This window comes from Nerophis lumbriciformis, linkage group LG21 (genome assembly GCF_033978685.3).
Source record: "Nerophis lumbriciformis linkage group LG21, RoL_Nlum_v2.1, whole genome shotgun sequence".
NCBI lineage: Eukaryota > Metazoa > Chordata > Actinopteri > Syngnathiformes > Syngnathidae > Nerophis > Nerophis lumbriciformis.
The window spans coordinates 2,767,533-2,791,378 of record NC_084568.2 but is presented as its reverse complement, the minus strand read 5'-3'; the positions used below and the strand labels follow the sequence as shown (position 1 = coordinate 2,791,378).

The 23,846-nt window shown below is 38.7% G+C and overlaps 1 protein-coding gene across 2 annotated transcripts in view; it reads left to right on the top strand.

Annotated features, from left to right (window-relative positions):
- Positions 1-23,846, top strand: part of cdk6 (cyclin dependent kinase 6) — a 219,962-nt gene that overhangs the window by 157,219 nt on the left and 38,897 nt on the right. For both annotated transcript variants that reach the window (XM_061983240.2, XM_061983239.2), the window contains exon 5: positions 7,450-7,559. In XM_061983240.2, coding sequence (XP_061839224.1) covers positions 7,450-7,559 — 110 coding nt within the window. The remainder of the gene's footprint in view (positions 1-7,449; positions 7,560-23,846) is intronic.

The window sequence follows — 23,846 nt, the reverse complement described above, 5'->3', positions numbered from 1 at the left end:
TAATAATAATAATATGACAATAATAAAACATAACAATAATAAAATAATAATAATAACATAATAATGAGCATATGTTAATGCAGTATGAAGAATGTTTTAATGTAGACACATAGAATCATCATACTTTCAAACTGTCATTGCTCAAAACATGAATAATAATAATAATAATAATAATAATAACATGACAATAATATAACATAACAATAATAATAACATAATAATGAGCATATATTAATGCAGTATGAAGAAGAATGTTTTAATGTAGACACATAGAATCATCATACTTTCAAACTGTCATTGCTCAAAACATGAATAATAATAATAATAATAACCTAATAATAATAACATGACAATAATATAACATAACAATAATAATAACATAATAATAATAATAACATAATAATGAGCATATATTAATGCAGTATGAAGAATGTTTTAATGTAGACACATAGAATCATCATACTTTCAAACTGTCATTGCTCAAAACATGAATAATAATAATAATAACATAATAATAATAATAATAACATGACAATAATATAACATAACAATAATAATAACATAATAATGAGCATATATTAATGCAGTATGAAGAATGTTTTAATGTAGACACATAGAATCATCATACTTTCAAACTGTCATTGCTCAAAACATTAATAATAATAATAATAATAATAATAACATGACAATAATATAACATAACAATAATAACATAATAATAATAACATAATAATGAGCATATATTAATGCAGTATGAAGAATGTTTTAATGTAGACACATAGAATCATCATACTTTCAAACTGTCATTGCTCAAAACATGAATAATAATAATAATAATAATAATAATAACATGACAATAATATAACATAACAATAATAATAACATAATAATGAGCATATATTAATGCAGTATGAAGAAGAATGTTTTAATGTAGACACATAGAATCATCATACTTTCAAACTGTCATTGCTCAAAACATGAATAATAATAATAATAATAACCTAATAATAATAACATGACAATAATATAACATAACAATAATAATAACATAATAATAATAATAACATAATAATGAGCATATATTAATGCAGTATGAAGAATGTTTTAATGTAGACACATAGAATCATCATACTTTCAAACTGTCATTGCTCAAAACATGAATAATAATAATAATAACATAATAATAATAATAATAACATGACAATAATATAACATAACAATAATAATAACATAATAATGAGCATATATTAATGCAGTATGAAGAATGTTTTAATGTAGACACATAGAATCATCATACTTTCAAACTGGCATTGCTCAAAACAATAATAATAATAATAATAATATAATATTGATAATAATAACATGACAATAATATAACATAACAATAATAACATAATAATGAGCATATATTAATGCAGTATGAAGAATGTTTTAATGTAGACACATAGAATCATCATACTTTCAAACTGTCATTGCTCAAAACATGAATAATAATAATAATAATAATAATAATAATAACATGACAATAATATAACATAACAATAATAATAAAATAATAATAATAATAACATAATAATGAGCATATATTAATGCAGTATGAAGAATGTTTTAATGTAGACACATAGAATCATCATACTTTCAAACTGTCATTGCTCAAAACATGAATAATGATAATAATAATAATAACATGACAATAATATAACATAACAATAATAATAACATAATAATAATAACATAATAATGAGCATATATTAATGAAGAAGAATGTTTTAATGTAGACACATAGAATCATCATACTTTCAAACTGTCATTGCTCAAAACATAATATTGACTCAAAATCAATGTCATTATGAATTATTGACCTATCCAAGGTTACCATTACTTCACATCAAATATTCCACTAAGAAAAATATTTTTGGTGGCAGATTTTGCAAATTTGGTAAATAAATAACCCAAAAATGTATATTTTGTTGTTTTCTTACTGTACCGAAAATGAACCGAACCAGCCGAGGTACGTACCGAACCGAACTCATACTCACAAATACACTTGATAAAAGCAAGTGAATCTCTTCAACATTAACACTGAACACAACTGACACTCTGGACTTACCTTTTTTTAAGCCACATTGAACTGAGCAGCCTGGACAGAGATGCCCTTTCCTTGTCCCAAAAGGCTACATTTCCAGATTTATGGTAATCATCACATTTTTACCATTACTGATAGCGATCTGAAAGAAACCCCAAAAAGACAAACAACCTCTGCTGACGCCTCGCACAATGACTCTTTTTGTTAGTCTCATTTCTTTTCCTTTTTTTCTTCCCAAATCGTCCGTTTCCGAGTAAAACACTGGAACCTTTCGAATGCTTGGTGTTTTGTCACGTGACCAGTAACAGTACCTTCACATCGAACTGGCCTCAGCTTCCTCCCTCGCTTCCACCGAGTGTCGCACATCTGCAAAAATGCTGCCCTGGTGTCTATTAATAGTCTCATTCAGTGCACAAGTAGAAACGTGACTGATCTGTTTCACTTCCTTTATCAGCCTCGCTTAAGCATCCATTCATGCAGTCATGGTCAGTGTGCTAACTTACACATAAAAACTAAGACTTTGTCCAATTCACTCATTTTATAGCTCATTGATCCACTGATAAATGTTGTGTTGCTCGTTGCTAACACTGCATCCTTTTTGTACTTAGTTGCACATTTTGAGCATTTTGATAAGTGTGCTACTGTGCCTGAAGAGGTGGAACAAAAGCAACAGGCTGATGTTAAGTCCTGGAGTTTAGGAAAGCACCTGGAACCAGTTCAGTGTAACAAGGGGTCAGTGAGTTTTTTCCCCTGCTGTCACTGGTAACAATGTCGCCGCTTTCCTGCAAGTGCATGCATACTCATGGCCTGCAGGGAGGAAACCATGCTTGTCGTTTGCTGGAATTAGGTCCCCAACCACAAGAAATGTAAAAAAATATATATATACAGGTAAAAGCCAGTAAATTAGAATATTTTGAAAAACTTGATTTATTTCAGTAATTGCATTCAAAAGGTGTAACTTATATTTATTCATTGCACACAGACTGATGCATTCAAATGTTTATTTCATTTAATTTTGATGATTTGAAGTGGCAACAAATGAAAATCCAAAATTCCGTGTGTCACATAATTAGAATATTACTTAAGGCTAATACAAAAAAGGGATTTTTAGAAATGTTGGCCAACTGAAAAGTATGAAAATGAAAAATATGAGCATGTACAATACTCAATACTTGGTTGGAGCTCCTTTTGCCTCAATTACTGCGTTAATGCGGCGTGGCATGGAGTCGATGAGTTTCTGGCACTGCTCAGGTGTTATGAGAGCCCAGGTTGCTCTGATAGTGGCCTTCAACTCTTCTGCGTTTTTGGGTCTGGCATTCTGCATCTTCCTTTTCACAATACCCCACAGATTTTCTATGAGGCTATGGTCAGGGGAGTTGGCGGGCCAATTTAGAACAGAAATACCATGGTCCGTAAACCAGGCACGGGTAGATTTTGCGCTGTGTGCAGGCGCCAAGTCCTGTTGGAACTTGAAATCTCCATCTCCATAGAGCAGGTCAGCAGCAGGAAGCATGAAGTGCTCTAAAACTTGCTGGTAGACGGCTGCGTTGACCCTGGATCTCAGGAAACAGAGTGGACCGACACCAGCAGATGACATGGCACCCCAAACCATCACCCAACCATGCAAATTTTGCATTTCCTTTGGAAATCGAGGTCCCAGAGTCTGGAGGAAGACAGGAGAGGCACAGGATCCACGTTGCCTGAAGTCTAGTGTAAAGTTTCCACCATCAGTGATGGTTTGGGGTGCCATGTCATCTGCTGGTGTCGGTCCACTCTGTTTCCTGAGATCCAGGGTCAACACAGCCGTCTACCAGCAAGTTTTAGAGCACTTCATGCTTCCTGCTGCTGACCTGCTCTATGGAGATGGAGATTTCAAGTTCCAACAGGACTTAGCGCCTGTACACAGCGCAAAATCTACCCGTGCCTGGTTTACGGACCATGGTATTTCTGTTCTAAATTGGCCCGCCAACTCCCCTGACCTTAGCCCCATAGAAAATCTGTGGGGTATTGTGAAAAGGAAGATGCAGAATGCCAGACCCAAAAACGCAGAAGAGTTGAAGGCCACTATCAGAGCAACCTGGGCTCTCATAACACCTGAGCAGTGCCAGAAACTCATCAACTCCATGCCACGCCGCATTAACGCAGTAATTGAGGCAAAAGGAGCTCCAACCAAGTATTGAGTATTGTACATGCTCATATTTTTCATTTTCATACTTTTCAGTTGGCCAACATTTCTAAAAATCCCTTTTTTGTATTAGCCTTAAGTAATATTCTAATTTTGTGACACATGGAATTTTGGATTTTCATTTGTTGCCACTTCAAATCATCAAAATTAAATGAAATAAACATTTGAATGCATCAGTCTGTGTGCAATGAATAAATATAATGTACAAGTTACACCTTTTGAATGCAATTACTGAAATAAATCAAGTTTTTCAAAATATTCTAATTTACTGGCTTTTACCTGTAGATCAATACAGTCTGCAGGGACACAGTCCGTAAGCACACATGATTGTATTTCTTTATGGAGAGAGAAAAAACACCACCACCACCAAAATGTACTTTTCAGTACTTTTCTAAATAAAGGGGACCACCAAAAATTGCATTATTGGCTTTATTTGAACAAAAAAACTTAGGGTACATTAACCCCTTAAGGCCGAAGCTGTTTGTTTACATGTTTATTGTATTTCTCTTTGCTATTTGGGCTTATTGGACCCTAATTAGAATAAAAACTAAGAATCATCTTTTGATATGATGTACTTAGTCCAGGGGTCGGCAACCCGCGGCTCCGGAGCCGCATGCGGCTCTTTGATCACTCTGATGCGGCTCAGCTGCATACTTGCCGACCCCCCCGATTTTCCCGGGAGACTTTTTAGATTAGATTTTTTAGATTAGATTAGATTTATTGGTCCCCTTGGGGAAATTCATTGTCACTGTTGTACATTTAAACACTAGACATTACACATCACACACAAAAAAATAACAAAAAGACATCATACATGACTAACACACATTTACAGGCTTGTCAGACAGGTCGGCCGGGCCTGCTGTTAAGGGCGGCTATAGCTGCAGGGATCAGGCTTTTCCTGAGGCGGGCCCTCCGGATTTCAGTGCCTCTCGCAGAAAACTCCCGGGATTTATATTCTCCGATTTTCACCCTTACAACAATAATAAGGGCGTACCATGATGGTACAGCATTTAACGCCCTTTACAATTCGTATAATCAGCATGCCAGCTCAGCCACTTGTTGAATGCATCTTTTGCTTGCACACGTAAGTGACAGCAAAGGCATACTTGGTCAACAGCCACACAGGTTACACTGACGGTGACCATATAAAACAACTTTAACACTCTTACTAATAATGCGCCACACTTTGAACCAATACCAAACAAGAATGACAAACACATTTCGGGAGAACATCTGCACCTTAACACAACATGAACACAATAGAACAAATACCCAGAATCCCATGCAGCCCTGACTCTTCTGGGCCACATCAACCCCCCCTCTGTGCGTCGGTTGAGGTGGGCGGGGTTTGGTAGCGGGGGTGTATAATGTAGCACGGAAGAGTCAGGGCTGCATGGGATTCTGGGTATTTGTTCTGTTGTGTTTATGTTGTGTTACGGTGCGGATGTTCTCCCGAAATGTGTTTGTCATTCTTGTTTGGTGTGGGTTCACAGTGTGGCGCATATTAGTAAGATTGTTAAAGTTTTTTATACCGACACCGTCAGTGTAACCTGTGTGGTTGTTGACCAAGTATGCCTTGCTGTCACCTACTGAGCATGCAGCATTCAATTTTCATTATACATAGCACAAAGCAAAAAAAAAACTTTGTATGCAGTGTTATTTCATTTTAAATTTTCAAAAGATTTTTGTGGCTCCCATTGTTTTCTTTCATTTGTGAAACTGGTCAAAATGGCTCTTTGACTGGTAAAGGTTGCCGACCCCTTGACTTAGTCCATAAGTACACAAATGTGTACTTCATGTTTAGTGACATGCTAATTCTTATTTTTACACTTTTTTTTTCTTCCAAATTCCATTGTATGTTATACTCTTCTGACACCACTAGATGGCAGTATAAGTGTCCACATAAGTGGCCATAAGACCCCAATTCAGTAGTGTACACAATTTTGGAAGTAAGAGCTAAAAGGTGCTGTCCACGCATGTGGCCACTAAGCGTTTAGAATATGTTTATTATTGCAATTTAGTCCTTAAATAAAATAGTGAACATACTAGACAACTTGTCTTTTAGTAGTAAGTAAACAAACAAAGACTCCTAATTAGTCTATGCAGTAACATATTGTGTCATTTATCTAGATATTATTATTTCAAAATTATAAAGGACAAGCTGTAAAAATGGATTATTAATCCATTTGTTCATTTACTGTTAACATCTGCTTATTTTCTGTTTCAACATGTTCTATCTACACTTCTGTTAAAATGTAATAATCACTTATTCTTCTCTTCTTTGATACGTTACATTAGTTTTGGATGATACCACACATTTAGGTATCGATCCGATACCAAGTAGTTACAGGATCATACATTGGTCATATTCAAAGTCATCATGTGTCCAGGGACGTATTTCCTGACTTTATGAACATAATATGATTTCTAAAAAAGGAAAAAAAGATTTTGTGATGCTAAAAATGACCGATGTAATCATAGTAGTATCGACTGGATACGCTCTTGTACTTGGTATCATTACAGTGGATGTCAGGTGTAGATCCACCCATGGCGTTTGTTTACATTGTGACGCCGGTGAGCTATTGTATCCTCCTACGGTGTGTAGTGAAGCATGTTTAGCTACTCCTCGTCCTCCAGTGATAATGATACTTGTAAGAAACTCACTTTATTTGTCGCCATGGAGGCGAGGATTAGTGATTTAGAAGTAGCTAGAATTTAGCCGCTAGCTAGCTAGCCATGTCTTAAAGCACCTCTTCCTGAGGGTGTTTCAGTGTTGTAACTTCACCTTTATCTTTACTTTTTAAGCCAAAATGCGTCCGTTCTCCCTTTTCTGTCTACACACTGTGTCTGCTTGTAAGTACTCTGTGTGTGTGCGCTGCCGAACATGCTCCTCTGCTTGTAAAACCAGCAATGTCATGACGTGACGACGACGCGCCGTCATGCCCGTTAAGATAAGGAGTGGGGCATGGATTGGTACTTTTTAGTGGTGGTATAGTACAGAATATGATTCATTAGTATCGCGGGACTGTACTAGTAGCGGTCTACCGTACAATCCTAGTTGGTAATATCATCTACATTCATATTGTGTCATCTCATGATGCATCAGAACAAACTTGTCATTTGTTGTTGATACTGGACTTCTCTGAAAAAGACGTTTTGTGTGAATGCTTCTTAGGTGGTGACTCTGTGGTACCGAGCTCCAGAAGTGCTGCTGCAGTCCAGTTACGCCACCCCGGTGGACCTGTGGAGCGTGGGCTGCATCTTTGCTGAGATGTTCAGGAGAAGGTAAGATCTAAAATGTGACATTCTGCACCAGGGTTGTACAATATACCAGTGCAGTACTATCCGTCCATCTATTATGTTAGATCCACTATGGACTGGACTCCACTATTATGTTAGATCCACTATGGACTGGACTCTCACACTATTATGTTAGATCCACTATGGACTGGACTCTCACTATTATGTTAGATCCACTATGGACTGGACTCTCACACTATTATGTTAGATCCACTATAGACTGGACTCTCACTATTAGATCCACTATGGACTGGACTCTCACTAATATGTTAGATCCACTATGGACTGGACTCTCACTATTATGTTAGATCCACTATGGACTGGACTCTCACTATTATGTTAGATCCACTATGGACTGGACTCTCACTATTATGTTAGATCCATTATGGACTGGACTCTCACTATTATGTTAGATCCACTATGGACTGGACTCTCACTATTATGTTAGATCCACTATGGACTGGACTCTCACTATTATGTTAGATCCACTATGGACTGGACTCTCACTATTATGTTAGATCCACTATGGACTGGACTCTCACACTATTATGTTAGATCCACTATGGACTGGACTCTCACTAATATGTTAGATCCACTATGGACTGGACTCTCACTAATATGTTAGATCCACTATGGACTGGACTCTCCCACTATTATGCTAGATCCACTATGGACTGGACTCTCACTATTATGTTAGATCCACTATGGACTGGACTCTCACGATATTATGTTAGATCCACTATGGACTGGACTCTCACTATTATGTTAGATCCACTATGAACTGGACTCTCACTATTATGTTAGATCCACTATGGACTGGACTCTCACTATTATGTTAGATCCACTATGAACTGGACTCTCACAATATTATGTTAGATCCACTATGGACTGGACTCTCACACTATTAGGTTAGATCCACTATGGACTGGTCTCTCACTATTATGTTAGATCCACTATGGACTGGACTCTCACTATTATGTTAGATCCACTATGGACTGGACTCTCACAATATTGTGTCAGACCCACTCGACGTCCATTGCATCCGTTCTCCCCTAGTTCACCCACATATGCGGTCCTCTCCAAGGTTTCTCATAGTCATTCACATCGACGTCCCACTGGGGTGAGTTTTTCCTTGCCCTTATGTGGGCTCTGTACCGAGGATGTCGTTTAGGGCTATATAAATAAACATTGATTGATAAACATTGATTGACATTAGCGTAAAATATCCAATAATATTATTTATCTCATTGACGTAAGAGACTAGACGTATAAGATTTCATGGGATTTAGCGATTAGGAGTGACAGATTGTTTGGTAAACGTATAGCATGTTCTATATGTTATAGTTATTTGAATGACTCTTACCATAATATGTTACGTTAACATACCAGTTGGTTATTTATGCCTCATATAACGTACACTTATTCAGCCTGTTGTTCACTATTCTTTATTTAGTTTAAATTACCTTTCAAATGTCTATTCTTGGTGTTGGCTTTTATCAAATACATTTCCCCCCAAAATGATTGATTGCATTCAGACAGGTTAAAATGTTGCTAAAACCATCACTTTTCTATCAGTCACAGTGACTTTTCAAAACAAAAATATTAACTTTCTGTCCAAGCTTGTATAATCTACTGCCTTGTTCAATTGTAAAAAATATTCTGTGCCTAAAACTCACATTTCTATCACAATTATCATACTGTAAACATGGTAAGCTAACTTCATTAAAATTAATAGTCCTGTCAATAGCATGGAATTACAATTCAAATGTAGTTTTTTTGTAAGCCTTTCAAAAGAATTCAAAATATGAAAAATTAATGAAAATTAATTGAAGCCATCAGACACTTGAAAAGTGGCACATCCATCCATCCATCCATCTTCTTCCGCTTATCCGAGGTCGGGTCGCGGGGGCAGCAGCCTAAGCAGGGAAGCCCAGACTTCCCTCTCCCCAGCCACTTCGTCTAGCTCTTCCTGTGGGACCCCGAGGCGTTCCCAGGCCAGCCGGGAGACATAGTCTTCCCAACGTGTCCTGGGTCTTCCCCGTGGCCTCCTACCGGTCGGACGTGCCCTAAACACCTCCCGAGGGAGGCGATCGGGTGGCATCCTGACCAGATGCCCGAACCACCTCATCTGGCTCCTCTCCATGTGGAGGAGCAGCGGCTTTACTTTGAGCTCCCCCCGGATGGCAGAGCTTCTCACCCTATCTCTAAGGGAGAGCCCCGCCACCCGGCGGAGGAAACTCATTTCGGCCGCTTGTACCCGTGATCTTGTCCTTTCGGTCATAACCCAAAGCTCATGACCATAGGTGAGGATGGGAACGTAGATCGACCGGTAAATTGAGAGCTTTGCCTTCCGGCTCACCTCCTTCTTCACCACAACGGATCAATACAGCGTCCGCATTACTGAAGACGCCGCACCGATCCGCCTGTCGATCTCACGATCCACTCTTCCCCCACTCGTGAACAAGACTCCGAGGTACTTGAACTCCTCCACTTGGGGCAAGATCTCCTCCCCAACCCGAAGATGGCATTCCACCCTTTTCCGGGCGAGAACCATGGACTCGGACTTGGAGGTGCTGATTCTCATCCCAGTCGCTTCACACTCGGCTGCGAACCGATCCAGCGAGAGCTGAAGATCCTGGCCAGATGAAGCCATCGGGACCACATCATCTGCAAAAAGCAGAGACCTAATCCTGCAGCCACCAAACCAGATCCCCTCAACGCCTTGACTGCGCCTAGAAATTCTGTCCATAAAAGTTATGAACAGAATCGGTGACAAAGGGCAGCCTTGGCGGAGTCCAACCCTCACTGGAAACGTGTCCGATTTACTGCCGGCAATGCGGACCAAGCTCTGACACTGATCATACAGGGAGCGGACCGCCAAAATCAGACAGTCCGATACCCCATACTCTCTGAGCACTCCCCACAGGACTTCCCGAGGGACACGGTCGAATGCCTTCTCCAAGTCCACAAAACACATGTAGACTGGTTGGGCAAACTCCCATGCACCCTCAAGGACCCTGCCGAGAGTATAGAGCTGGTCCACAGTTCCACGACCAGGACGAAAACCACACCATCACATCTCTAATGTAATCATTTTAACTTTTCAACAGAAATAGCACTGCAAAAATATTAAGGACATACTTCTGTATTTTGGTAGTTATGCTGTCAACATTTAACAAGATTTCTTCAACTTGGACTTGAAAGCATAAATAGTATAAACACTTTTAACAGTATAACAGTACTAAACAATTCCAATAGTGTCATTACCTTTTTGTGGCTAAAATCCGAAAAACGTTGAAAGTTTTCCACTTGTATCGCTAGCAACGGCATTAGACTTGTGTTTTTTTTGTCCCAACGTGGTCTTTTACATCGCTAATTCCTCCGTGTCCGATCGAAAAATCTTGTCTGCACAAGGTGCAATTCGCGTAGTTTTCACCCTTTTTGGAACGGATAATTATTCCCGGATAGGCTTTTGAATATTCTTCACGGAATGACTGCAGTTTTCTTTTCGGTTTAAGACTCGTTCGCGATTTTTCTCCGGCTGATTCCATGATCGTTCGCTCGTTTGGAAACAATGGCAACTGGTGCCTCGTGCTTGGCAGCGGTGCTATAAATAGCCTCGCGCATGGCATTCGGAATGGCTCGATAGGAAGTTAGGGGAAGCAGTGTCGATTGTCATTGTTGTTACGCGATTTCGTGAATAAAACTTTTTAAAAATATATTTTTTTTAATGAATGAAAAACCGTATTTTTTATCACTGCAACCGTAACCCGGAATAGGTTGATGAAAACCGTACTAATTACGGGAAAACCGGAGTACCGTATTTTCCGCACCATAAGGCGCCCTGGGTTAAAAGCCGCGCCTTCAATGAACGGCATATTTCAAAACTTTGTCCACCTATAAGCCGCCCCGTGTTATAAGCCGCATCTAACTGCGCTAAAGGAATGTCAAAAAAACAGTCAGATAGGTCAGTCAAACTTTAATAATATATTAAAAACCAGCGTTCTAACAACTCTGTTCACTCCCAAAATGTACGCAAATGTGCAATCACAAACATAGTAAAATTCAAAATAGTGCAGAGCAATAGCAACATAATGTTGCTCGAACGTTAATGTCACAACACACAAAATAAACATAACGCTCACTTTCTGAAGTTATTCTTCATTCATAAATCCCTCGAATTATTCTCCTTCGTTGTCCGAATTGAAAAGTTGGGCGAATGTCGTCCGGCGCTGTCTCCCTGTCTTAGTGAAGGTGTGTTCGCCTTCGGTCATCCATTGTTCCCACGCAGTTAGCAGTCTAGCTTCGAATGCCCTGTTGACACCAATATCTAGCGGCTGGAGGTCTTTTGTCAATCCACCCGGAATGACGGCGAGTATTGAATTAAGCGCGTAAGCGTGTCTCTTAATGTGATGTTATGAGCTAGCAAATATAACAACTACACTACCCAGCATGCAACGATAGTGACGAGCATGCGCGGTAGCCCTGAGAAGCGTTGTTGTATGCTGGCAGTTAGAATGTGGTTATGAGCACGCTGTGAGTAAACGTTGAGAACTCAGTTAACACGCCTCGTCTGCATTATTTATAATTAGACAGACAACACACTTAATAGGAGCCATTTTGGGGTCTTTACATAAACGCACAAATGGAAATGAAACGTCACATATCCCAGCATGCACCGCGTGCTTCTTCTTCCGGGGCGGGTGGTTGCTTACAGTAGAAGAAGAAGCGCTTCCTGTTCTATGGGGGTGGGTGCTTACCTTGGCGGTTGCTTGCGTAGAAGAAGAAGCGCTTCCTGTTCTACCGGGAAAAAAGATGGCGGCTGTTTACCGAAGTTGCGAGAACGAAACTTTATGAAAATGAATCGAAATATTAATCCATATATAAAGCACACCGGGTTAAAAGCCGCACTGTCAGCTTTTGAGTAAATTTGTGGTTTTTAGGTGCGGCTAATAGTGCGGAAAATACGGTAGTTGGCAGGTATGCTTATACTCCGGAGCGACTTATACTCCGAAAAATACGGTATATGCATCAAGTGTTCATTCAAGGCTAAGGCAAAATATGGAGATATGTATGGTGTATCGTGACATGGCCTACAAATATGGAGGTATTAATAAAAGGCCATATCGCCCAGCCCTATCGAAAAGTACCGAAAAGTATCAAAATAATTTTGGTACCCGTGCCAAAATAATGGTATATGGACACTAAAAAGGAGCAACAGTGCTGGCCCATTAAGTGCTTCTTGATTTGAACTTTGAAGTCACATTTAGCCTGGCCACGTGCAGAGTGTGAAGGCAGTTGGGGAAGGAAGCATGAATTACAAGCAGGGCTGCTCCTTCTAGCACTGGACTTTTCTTATCTGGGCTGGTGCAGACCAACACAGGCTGATCTGACCACTCTCTTCTCTTAAGCAGCAGAGAAAAAGTCTTATTTGTACAAATGTAAAGTCACTGAAATAAAGCCGCTCATCCCCAACATCCAAGTGAAGTGTCCATTTGAGTATGTAGTGGAGTAAAATGGTGGGCTATTAGCCCGGCCTGTGAAGTCAGTTAGACCACAAACTGACAAACACCTATACCGAGAAGCAGAGTTGTGACTGGTGTGCGCCAACCACAGCCACTTGCCTGTCATTACTGGAATAGATTGATAAGCCAACTGAAATGACAGCGCTCGCTGCTCAAAAGACATCTGACAGGTGTCGCTTCTGGAATAGCCCAAACCCCAATAACTGACTCCTGTTTTGCACCATTTGGGAAAATAATCTAATTGGTATTCCCCCCCCAATAAATGCAATGTAATATGATCAACCTACATTACATTCATTTAGTACAGAATGTCTTTTTTGTACGCTTGGCCTATTAGGAGTTCAAAGTAGCATGACTTGTTAATTATACAAAAGCCAAAAGCAGTGAAGTTGTGTAAATGGTAAATAAAAACAGAATACAATGATTTGCAAATCCTTTTCAACTTACCGTATTTTTCGGAGTATAAGTCGCACCGGCCGAAAATGCATAATAAAGAAGGAAAAAAACATATATAAGTCGCATTTTTTGGGGAAATGTATTTGATAAAAGCCAACAGCAAGAATAAATGATAATGATAAACGAGTTATACTTGTATAGCGCTTTTCTACCTTCAAGGTACTCAAAGCGCTTTGACACTACTTCCACATTCACCCATTCACACACACATTCACACACTGATGGAGGGAGCTGCCATGCAAGGCGCTAACCAGCAGCCATCAGGAGCAAGGGGTGAAGTGTCTTGCCCAAGGACACAACGGACGTGACTAGGATGGTAGAAGGTGGGGATTGAACCCCAGTAACCAGCAACCCTCCGATTGCTGGCACGGCCACTCTACCAACTTCGCCACGCCGTCCCTATAGACATTAGAAAGGCAATTTCAAATAAATAAAGAATAGTGAACAACAGGCTGAATAAGTGTACGTTATATGAGGCATAAATAACCAACTGGTATGTTAACGTAACATATTATGGTAAGAGTCATTCAAATAACTATAACATATAGAACATGCTATACGTTTACCAAACAATCTGTCACTCCTAATCGCTAAATCCCATGAAATCTTATACGTCTAGTCTCTGTCATGTCTGTGTAATCATGTTTTGTTTTAAGTCATGTTTTTGTTTAGTTATAGGAATCTTTAGTTTCTGGCTTTTCACTCCCTTGTCTTGTTTCCATGATTACCCATTAGTTTCACCTGTTCCACGTTTGGACTCATTGTGCACTCTTGTTTGTCACCATAGCAACCATTAGTTTTCACCTGTCACGTCACGCACCTGTTTCACGTTTTGAGTCACGCACCTGTTTTCGTTAATCATGTCTGTGTTATTTAAGCTTTTCATTTTCTGTTGTTCGTCCTGGAGTCATAGCCTTTCTCACCCTGCTATCCTCGCGCTTTCAAGCCCTGTTCGCGGTCCCATGCCACAGTAAGTGTTTTGTTATTTCGTGTTCAGTTTCTGCCTTTATGCAAGTTTTGTTTTCATTCGCCAAGTTTTTTACCTCCGCCAAAGTGCGCGCTTTTCGTTTATTCTTTGTTTTCTGCAGGCGAGCTACTTTTCAATTGATCAAGTCGTGGGGATCTACCTCATTCATATATATAATTTATATTTACTTATTTATGAAATATATGTTTTTGTTAACAAGTTAAAGGTGTTTAATGATAATGCAAGCATGTTTAACACATATAGTTAATATTGTTAACAAGTTAAAGGTGATTAAAGATAATACAAGCATGTTTAACACATATAGTTAATATTGTTAACAAGTTAAAGGTGGTTAAAAATAATACAAGCATGTTTAACACAAATAGTTAATATTGTTAACAAGTTAAAGGTGTTTAAAGATAATACAAGCATGTTTAACACATATAGTTAATATTGTTAACAAGTTAAAGGTGATTAAAGATAATACAAGCATGTTTAACACATATAGTTAATATTGTTAACAAGTTAAAGGTGTTTAAAGATAATACAAGCATGTTTAACACATATAGTTAATATTGTTAACAAGTTAAAGATGTTTAAAGGTAATACAAGCATGTTTAACACATATAGTTAATATTGTTAACAAGTTAAAGGTGGTTAAAAATAATACAAGCATGTTTAACACATATAGTTAATATTGTTAACAAGTTAAAGGTGGTTAAAAATAATACAAGCATGTTTAACACATATAGTTAATATTGTTAACAAGTTAAAGGTGGTTAAAAATAATACAAGCATGTTTAACACATATAGTTAATATTGTAAACAAGTTAAAGGTGTTTAAAGATAATGCAAGCATGTTTAACACATATAGTTAATATTGTTAATACGTTAAAGGTGTTTAATGATAATACAAGCATGTTTAACACATATAGTTAATATTGTTAACAAGTTAAAGGTGTTTAAAGATAATACAAGCATGTTTAACACATATAGTTAATATTGTTAACAAGTTAAAGGTGTTTAAAGATAATACAAGCATGTTTAACACATAGTTAATATTGTTAACAAGTTAAAGGTGGTTAAAGATAATACAAGCATGTTTAACACATATAGATTCCTTTCTTTCATGAAGACAAGAATATAAGTTGGTGTATTACCTGATTCTGATGACTTGCATTGATTGGAATCAGACAGTGGTGATGATAACGTCCGCATTTTCGAATGGAGGAGAAAAAAAATCCTCCTTTCTGTCCAATACCACATGAAAGTGGTTGGTTTTTGGCATCTTATTTGTCCAGCTTCCGTACTCCTTTGTATACACTTTACAAGAAATACATTGTCGGCAAACTCCGTAGCTTGCTAGCTTGTGCACGCCAGCTTTCGGAGACTCTTATTTTGGTAGCGCGGGCAGGATGAAGCAGAGCTTTTATTGTGCAACTGTGCAGTCGGTCTTTGGAGTTTTGACGACAGGTACGGCGCCAGAGTCTGTTGAAATAAAGTGTTTCTCGCCTTCCAGTCGGTCATTTTAATGAGCTGGCAGCAGCCAGCGTCATCTCAGAAGACCCTCGGGTGCCGTGAATGTCAATCAAGTGACCAAAGTGACGTCATAGTGAAGATTTATGATCGCTCATTTTTAGGACTATTTTTTTAATGCCTGGCTGGTGATCGACTGACACACCCTCCGAGATCGACCGGTAGATCGCGATCGACGTAATGAGCACCCCTGATATAGAACATGCTATACGTTTACCAAACAATCTGTCACTCCTAATCGCTAAATCCCATGAAATCTTATACGTCTAGTCCAGGGGTCGGCAACCTTTACCAGTCAAAGAGCCATTTTGACCAGTTTCACAAATTATAGAAAACAATGGGAGCCACAAAAAATTATTGAAATTTAAAATGAAACAACACTGCATACAAATTATTTTTTTTTTTTGCTTTGTGCTATGTATAAACCAGGGGTCTCAGACACGCTGTCCACACCTTAATAAAGAATTAGAATGCTGGTGCGGCAAGCGGGTTTTATATGAATGGCGCTTGTCGGCGTCATGCGTGCCGTGATAGTACAGCATATAGCACCCACTACAACCTGACACGTTGTATGAGGCTTCAGCTTGCTCACTTGGTCAACAACCACACAGGTTACACTGACGGTGGCGGTATAAAAAAAACTTTAACACTCTTACTAATAATGCGCCACACTGTGAACCCACACCAAACAAGAATGACAAACACATTTCGGGAGAACATCTGCATCGTAACACAACATAAACACAACAGGACAAATACCCAGAATCCCATGCAGCCCTAACTCTTCCGGGATACATTATACACGCCGCTACCAAACCCCGCCCACCTCAACCGACGCACAGAGGGGGGGGGGGTGGTTGATGTGTGAGGGAGCAGGGTTGGGGTGGGGGCGGGGTTTGGTGGTAGATGGATAGATGTCATCATATTGCAGTCTACACGTATCTCTTATGTGTGACTGCCATCTACTGGTCACACTTATGTCTGACTGTCATCATATTGCAGTCTACACGTATCTCTTATGTGTGACTGCCATCTACTGGTCACACTTATCTCTTATGTGTGACTGTCATCCTATTGCAGTCTACACGTATCTCTTATGTGTGACTGCCATCTACTGGTCACACTTATCTCTTATGTGTGACTGTCATCCTATTGCAGTCTACACGTATCTCTTATGTGTGACTGCCATCTACTGGTCACACTTATCTCTTATGTGTGACTGTCATCCTATTGCAGTCTACACGTATCTCTTATGTGTGACTGCCATCTACTGGTCACACTTATCTCTTACGTGTGACTGTCATCATATTGCAGGCTACACGTATCTCTTATGTGTGACTGCCATCTACTGGTCACACTTATGTCTGACTGTCATCATATTGCAGTCTACACGTATCTCTTATGTGTGACTGCCATCTACTGGTCACACTTATCTCTTATGTGTGACTGTCATCATATTGCAGTCTACACATATCTCTTATGTGTAACTGCCATCTACTGGTCACACTTATCTCTTATGTGTGACTGTCATCATATTGCAGTCTACACGTATCTCTTATGTGTGACTGCCATCTACTGGTCACACTTATCTCTTATGTGTGACTGTCATCCTATTGCAGTCTACACGTATCTCTTATGTGTGACTGCCATCTACTGGTCACACTTATGTCTGACTGTCATCATATTGCAGTCTACACGTATCTCTTATGTGTGACTGCCATCTACTGGTCACACTTATCTCTTATGTGTGACTGTCATCATATTGCAGTCTACACGTATCTCTTATGTGTGACTGCCATCTACTGGTCACACTTATCTCTTATGTCTGACTGTCATCATATTGCAGTCTACACGTATCTCTTATGTGTGACTGCCATCTACTGGTCACACTTATCTCTTATGTGTGACTGTCATCATATTGCAGTCTACACGTATCTCTTATGTGTGACTGCCATCTACTGGTCACACTTATCTCTTATGTGTGACTGTCATCCTATTGCAGTCTACACGTATCTCTTATGTGTGTGACTGCCATCTACTGGTCACACTTATCTCTTATGTGTGACTGTCATCATATTGCAGTCTACACGTATCTCTTATGTGTGACTGCCATCTACTGGTCACACGTATCTCTTATGTGTGACTGTCATCATATTGCAGTCTACACGTATCTCTTATGTGTGACTGCCATCTACTGGTCACACTTATGTCTGACTGTCATCATATTGCAGTCTACACGTATCTCTTATGTGTGACTGCCATCTACTGGTCACACTTATCTCTTATGTGTGACTGTCATCATATTGCAGTCTACACGTATCTCTTATGTGTGACTGCCATCTACTGGTCACACTTATCTCTTATGTGTGACTGTCATCATATTGCAGTCTACACGTATCTCTTATGTGTGACTGCCATCTACTGGTCACACTTATCTCTTATGTGTGACTGTCATCATATTGCAGTCTACACGTATCTCTTATGTGTGACTGCCATCTACTGGTCACACTTATCTCTTATGTGTGACTGTCATCCTATTGCAGTCTACACGTATCTCTTATGTGTGTGACTGCCATCTACTGGTCACACTTATCTCTTATGTGTGACTGTCATCATATTGCAGTCTACACATATCTCTTATGTGTGACTGCCATCTACTGGTCACACTTATGTCTGACTGTCATCATATTGCAGTCTACACGTATCTCTTATGTGTGACTGCCATCTACTGGTCACACTTATCTCTTATGTGTGACTGTCATCATATTGCAGTCTACACGTATCTCTTATGTGTGACTGCCATCTACTGGTCACACTTATCTCTTATGTGTGCCTGTCATCCTATTGCAGTCTACACGTATCTCTTATGTGTGACTGCCATCTACTGGTCACACTTATCTCTTATGTGTGACTGTCATCCTATTGCAGTCTACACGTATCTCTTATGTGTGACTGCCATCTACTGGTCACACTTATCTCTTATGTGTGACTGTCATCATATTGCAGTCTACACGTATCTCTTATATGTGACTGCCATCATATTGCAGTCTACACGTATCTCTTACGTGTGACTGTCATCACATTGCAGTCTACACATATCTCTTATGTGTGACTGCCATCTACTGGTCACACTTATCATTGCACCACGTACCAAATATAAAATCTTCGAGGTCGGTAAGCAAAGCCAGAATTATTCCGTACATTAGGCGCACCGGGTTATAAGGCGCACTGTCGAGTTTTGAGAAAATGTAAGGATTTTAAGTGCGCCTTATAGTCCGAACTATACGGTAGGTTTGCTAATTATATCTCTCAACTCTTGTATCAAATAATGTTGACATTGTTCCGTAGAAAAGACATTTGAAGTGCTTACGTTACCAAGAACGCAGTCAGTATATTCATAGTGTGACATCCAGACGTCTTCTGTAGTCCAAACAGGTCTGGTAGCCTACTATAAAGAAAGTTATGACATGTCACTTTTTAGCACTCTGTACTTAACATTTTTCCCCAGGTACATTAACACATAACATTTAGCTTTCACACTCAACATAAGGCTGCTGCATTAAGGACACACGTGACTCACTATATACCTTTTTGTTCCTCTATAGTATGACACACGTGTGTGTGCGTGTGTGTGTGTGTGTGTGTGTGTGTGTGTGTGTGTGGCACCTGTCCAACTGTGCCTGAGGACTGAGAGCTAGTCGGAATACTATGATGGACACACACACACACACACACACACTCGGGTGATTAAGGTGGCTTTTTAAAAGGCCACCTGTTCGAGATTAAAGGGCACCTGGGGGACGGGCTACAAAAAAGTGGTGCGGAACAATGGTGGAGAGAACTATTGTTTGCAGGGGTCTTTCCCTTTTCAAAATGACAAATAATAGCTTTTCAGGTAGAATGAAGTGAACATTTAATGGAGCATCAGTGTTACAGTACAGGCACATCTCAATTATCTCATTTGTTTCAATAGTTTATTCTGTAAGTGAAACTCTTACCTTCCCCTAGGGGGCAGCGTGGTGGTGTTGGGAGAGTGGCCGTGTCAGCAACCGAAGGGTTCCTGGTTCGATCCCCACCTTCTACCAACCTAGTCACGTCCGTTGTGTCCTTCAAAGTTAAAAAGTTAAAGTAGCAATGATTGTCACACACACACTAGGTGTGGCGAAATTATTCTCTGCATTTGACCCATCACCCTTGATCACCCCCTGGGAGGTGAGGGGAGCAGTGGGCAGCAGCGGTGGCCGCGCCCGGGAATCATTTTTGGTGATTTAACCCCCAATTCCAACCCTTGATGCTGAGTGCCAAGCAGGGAGGTAATGGGTCCCATTTTTATAGTCTTTGGTATGACTCGGCCGGGGTTTGAACTCACAACCTACCCATCTCAGGGCGGACACTCTAACCACTAGGCCACTGAGTCGGTCAGACACTTCACCCTTGCTCCTGATGGGTGGTGGTTAGGGCCTTGCATGCATACTTGCCAACCTTGAGACCTCCGATTTCGGGGGGTGGAGGGCGGGGCGGAGGGCGTGGCGTGGTTGGGGGCGTGGTTAAGAGGGGAGGAGTATATTTACAGCTAGAATTCACCAAGTCAAGTATTTTTTATATATATATATATATATATATATATATATATATATATATATATATATATATATATATATATAAGAAATACTAAGTGAAGTATTTCATATATATATATATATATATATATCTATATATATATATATATATATATATATATATATATAAATACCGTATTTTTCGGACTATAAGTCGCAGTTTTTTTTCATAGTTTGGCCGGGCTTCAGTGAGACTTATATATGTTTTTTCCTTCTTTATTATGCATTTTCGGCAGGTGCGACTTATACTCCGGTGCGACTTATACTCCGAAAAATACGGTGTGTGTATATATATATATATATATATATATATATATATATATATATATATATATATATATGTGTGTGTGTATATATATATATGTGTGTATATATGTGTGTATATATATATATATATATATATATATATATATATATATATATACACACACACACATATATATATATATATATATATGTATATATATAAAGAATAATAAAATAAATATATATTTGTAGCTAGAATTCACTGAAAGTCAAGTATTTCTTATATATATATATATATATATATATATATATATATATATATATATATATATTTATATATATCTATATATTTATATATATATATATATATATGAAATACTTCACTTAGTATTTCTTATATATATATATATATATATATATATATATATATATATATATATATAAGAAATACTTGACTTTCAGTGAATTCTAGCTATAAATATATATTTCTTTTATTATTTTTTATATATATATATATATATAAGAAATACTAAGTGAAGTATTTCATATACGTATATATATATATATATATAAATATATAGATATATATAAATATATAGATATATATAAGAAATACTTGACTTTCAGTGAATTCTAGCTATAAATATATATTTCTTTTATTATTTTATATATATATATATATATATATATATATATATATATATATGTGTGTGTGTATATATATATATATATATATATATATATATATATATATATATATATATATATATACACACACACACATATATATATATATATATATATATATATATATATATATATATATATACACACACACACACTTTTTTTTCGGAGTATTAGTCGCACCTGCCGAAAATGCATAATAAAGAAGGATAAAACATATATAAGTCTCACTGAAGCCCGGCCAAACTATGAAAAAAAACTGTGACTTATAGTCCGAAAAATACGGTATTATATATATATATATATATATATATATATATATATATATATATATATATATATATATATATATATATATATATATATATATATATATAAAATATATACTTGAATTTCAGTGTTCATTTATTTACACATATACACACACATAACACTCATCTACTCATTGTTGAGTTAAGGGTTGAATTGTCCATCCTTGTTCTATTCTCTGTCACTATTTTTCGAACCATGCTGAAACCCTCTCTGACGATGCATTGCTGTGTGGCACGCACAAAAGTGCTTTCATCAAATGCACTAGATGACAGTATTGTCCTGTTTAAGAGCGTCACAACATTGCTGTTTACGGCAGACGAACTGCTTTACGGTATACAAAAACGTGACTGCTGTTGTTGTGTGTTGTTGCCGCGCTGGGAGGACGTTAATGAAACTGCCTAACAATAAACCCACATAAGAAACCAAGAACTCGCCCTCCATCGTTCTACAGTTATAACGTGATTGGGCAGGTATGCTGGTTATATTGTGGGTTAGCGGACTCAGGTCCTCATGGACCTGAGTCCGCCTGAATTTCGGGAGATTTTCGGGAGAAAATTTGTCCCGGGAGGTTTTCGGGAGAGGCGCTGAATTTCGGGAGTCTCCCGGAAAATCCGGGAGGGTTGGCAAGTATGCCAAGAAATCTCTTCACCAATGTGTTTCTAAAGGTGTCTAATAACATGTCCTAAAAAGTTGAAATTCAACTCCTGGGGGAAACCTCATAAAAAACTGCACAAAGTCGGGGTACCAATAACCGATTTTTTGAAAATTTGAAAATGCTTAATTTGACCTTAAGTAACTTGTGAGGGGTCAAACTAGGGTTTTTTTTATGATCCTGAGTTCATTTGTAGCATTTGTTTTTCACTACAACTACCGTATTTTCCGCACCATAAGGCGCCCTGGGTTAAAAGCCGCGCCTTCAATGAACGGCATATTTCAAAACTTTGTCCACCTATAAGCCGCCCCGTGTTGTAAGCCGCATCTAACTGCGCTAAAGGAATGTCAAAAAAACAGTCAAATAGGTCAGTCAAACTTTAATAATATATTAAAAACCAGCGTGATGTGGGCGCGCATGGAGTCGTATATCAACATGGACGGAGCTGCGTGAAAAAAGCCACCTGGCCTCTTCGCGTAAACTTAAACTTCCCTTAACCACTCGCTCATCTTTTCTTCATCCATCCCTTCGAGTTAGCTTTTATGATGACGCCGGCTGGAAAGGTCTCTTTTGGCAAGGTCTTCCTTTTGAATATCACCATGGGTGGAAGTTTCTGGCCATTAGCATGGCAAGCTAGAACCACAGTGAAGGATGACTTCTCATTCCCTGTGGTGCGAATATTCACCGTACGTGCTCCCGTTGTATCCACAGTGCGGTTCACAGGAATATCAGTTGCTGTGAAATAGTAATCCGTGTGCGGATGGAGAGATTGCATCTTTTCATGAACCGGATCCCTGACGCTTAGTAGGAGCCATTTTGTGGTCTTTACAGATGTAAACACACAAAGGAAATGAAACGTACCGGTACGGTAATATCCGCGCGCTTTTTCTTCTTCTACGCGGGCGGGTGGTTGCTTACAGTAGAAGAAGAAGCGCTTCCTGTTCTATGGGGGCGGGTGCTTACCTTGGCGGTTGCTTGCGTAGAAGAAGAAGCGCTTCCTGTTCTACCGGGAAAAAAGATGGCGGCTGTTTACCGTAGTTGCGAGATCGAAACTTTATGAAAATGAATCGTAATATTAATCCATATATAAAGCGCACCGGGTTATAAGCCGCACTGTCAGCTTTTGAGTAAATTTGTGGTTTTTAGGTGCGGCTAATAGTGCGGAAAATACGGTATTCCTTAGTGCAGTGGTTCTCAACCTTTTTTCAGTGATGTACCCCCTGTGAATTTTTTTTTTTTAATTCAAGTACCCCCCCTAATCAGAGCAAAGCATTT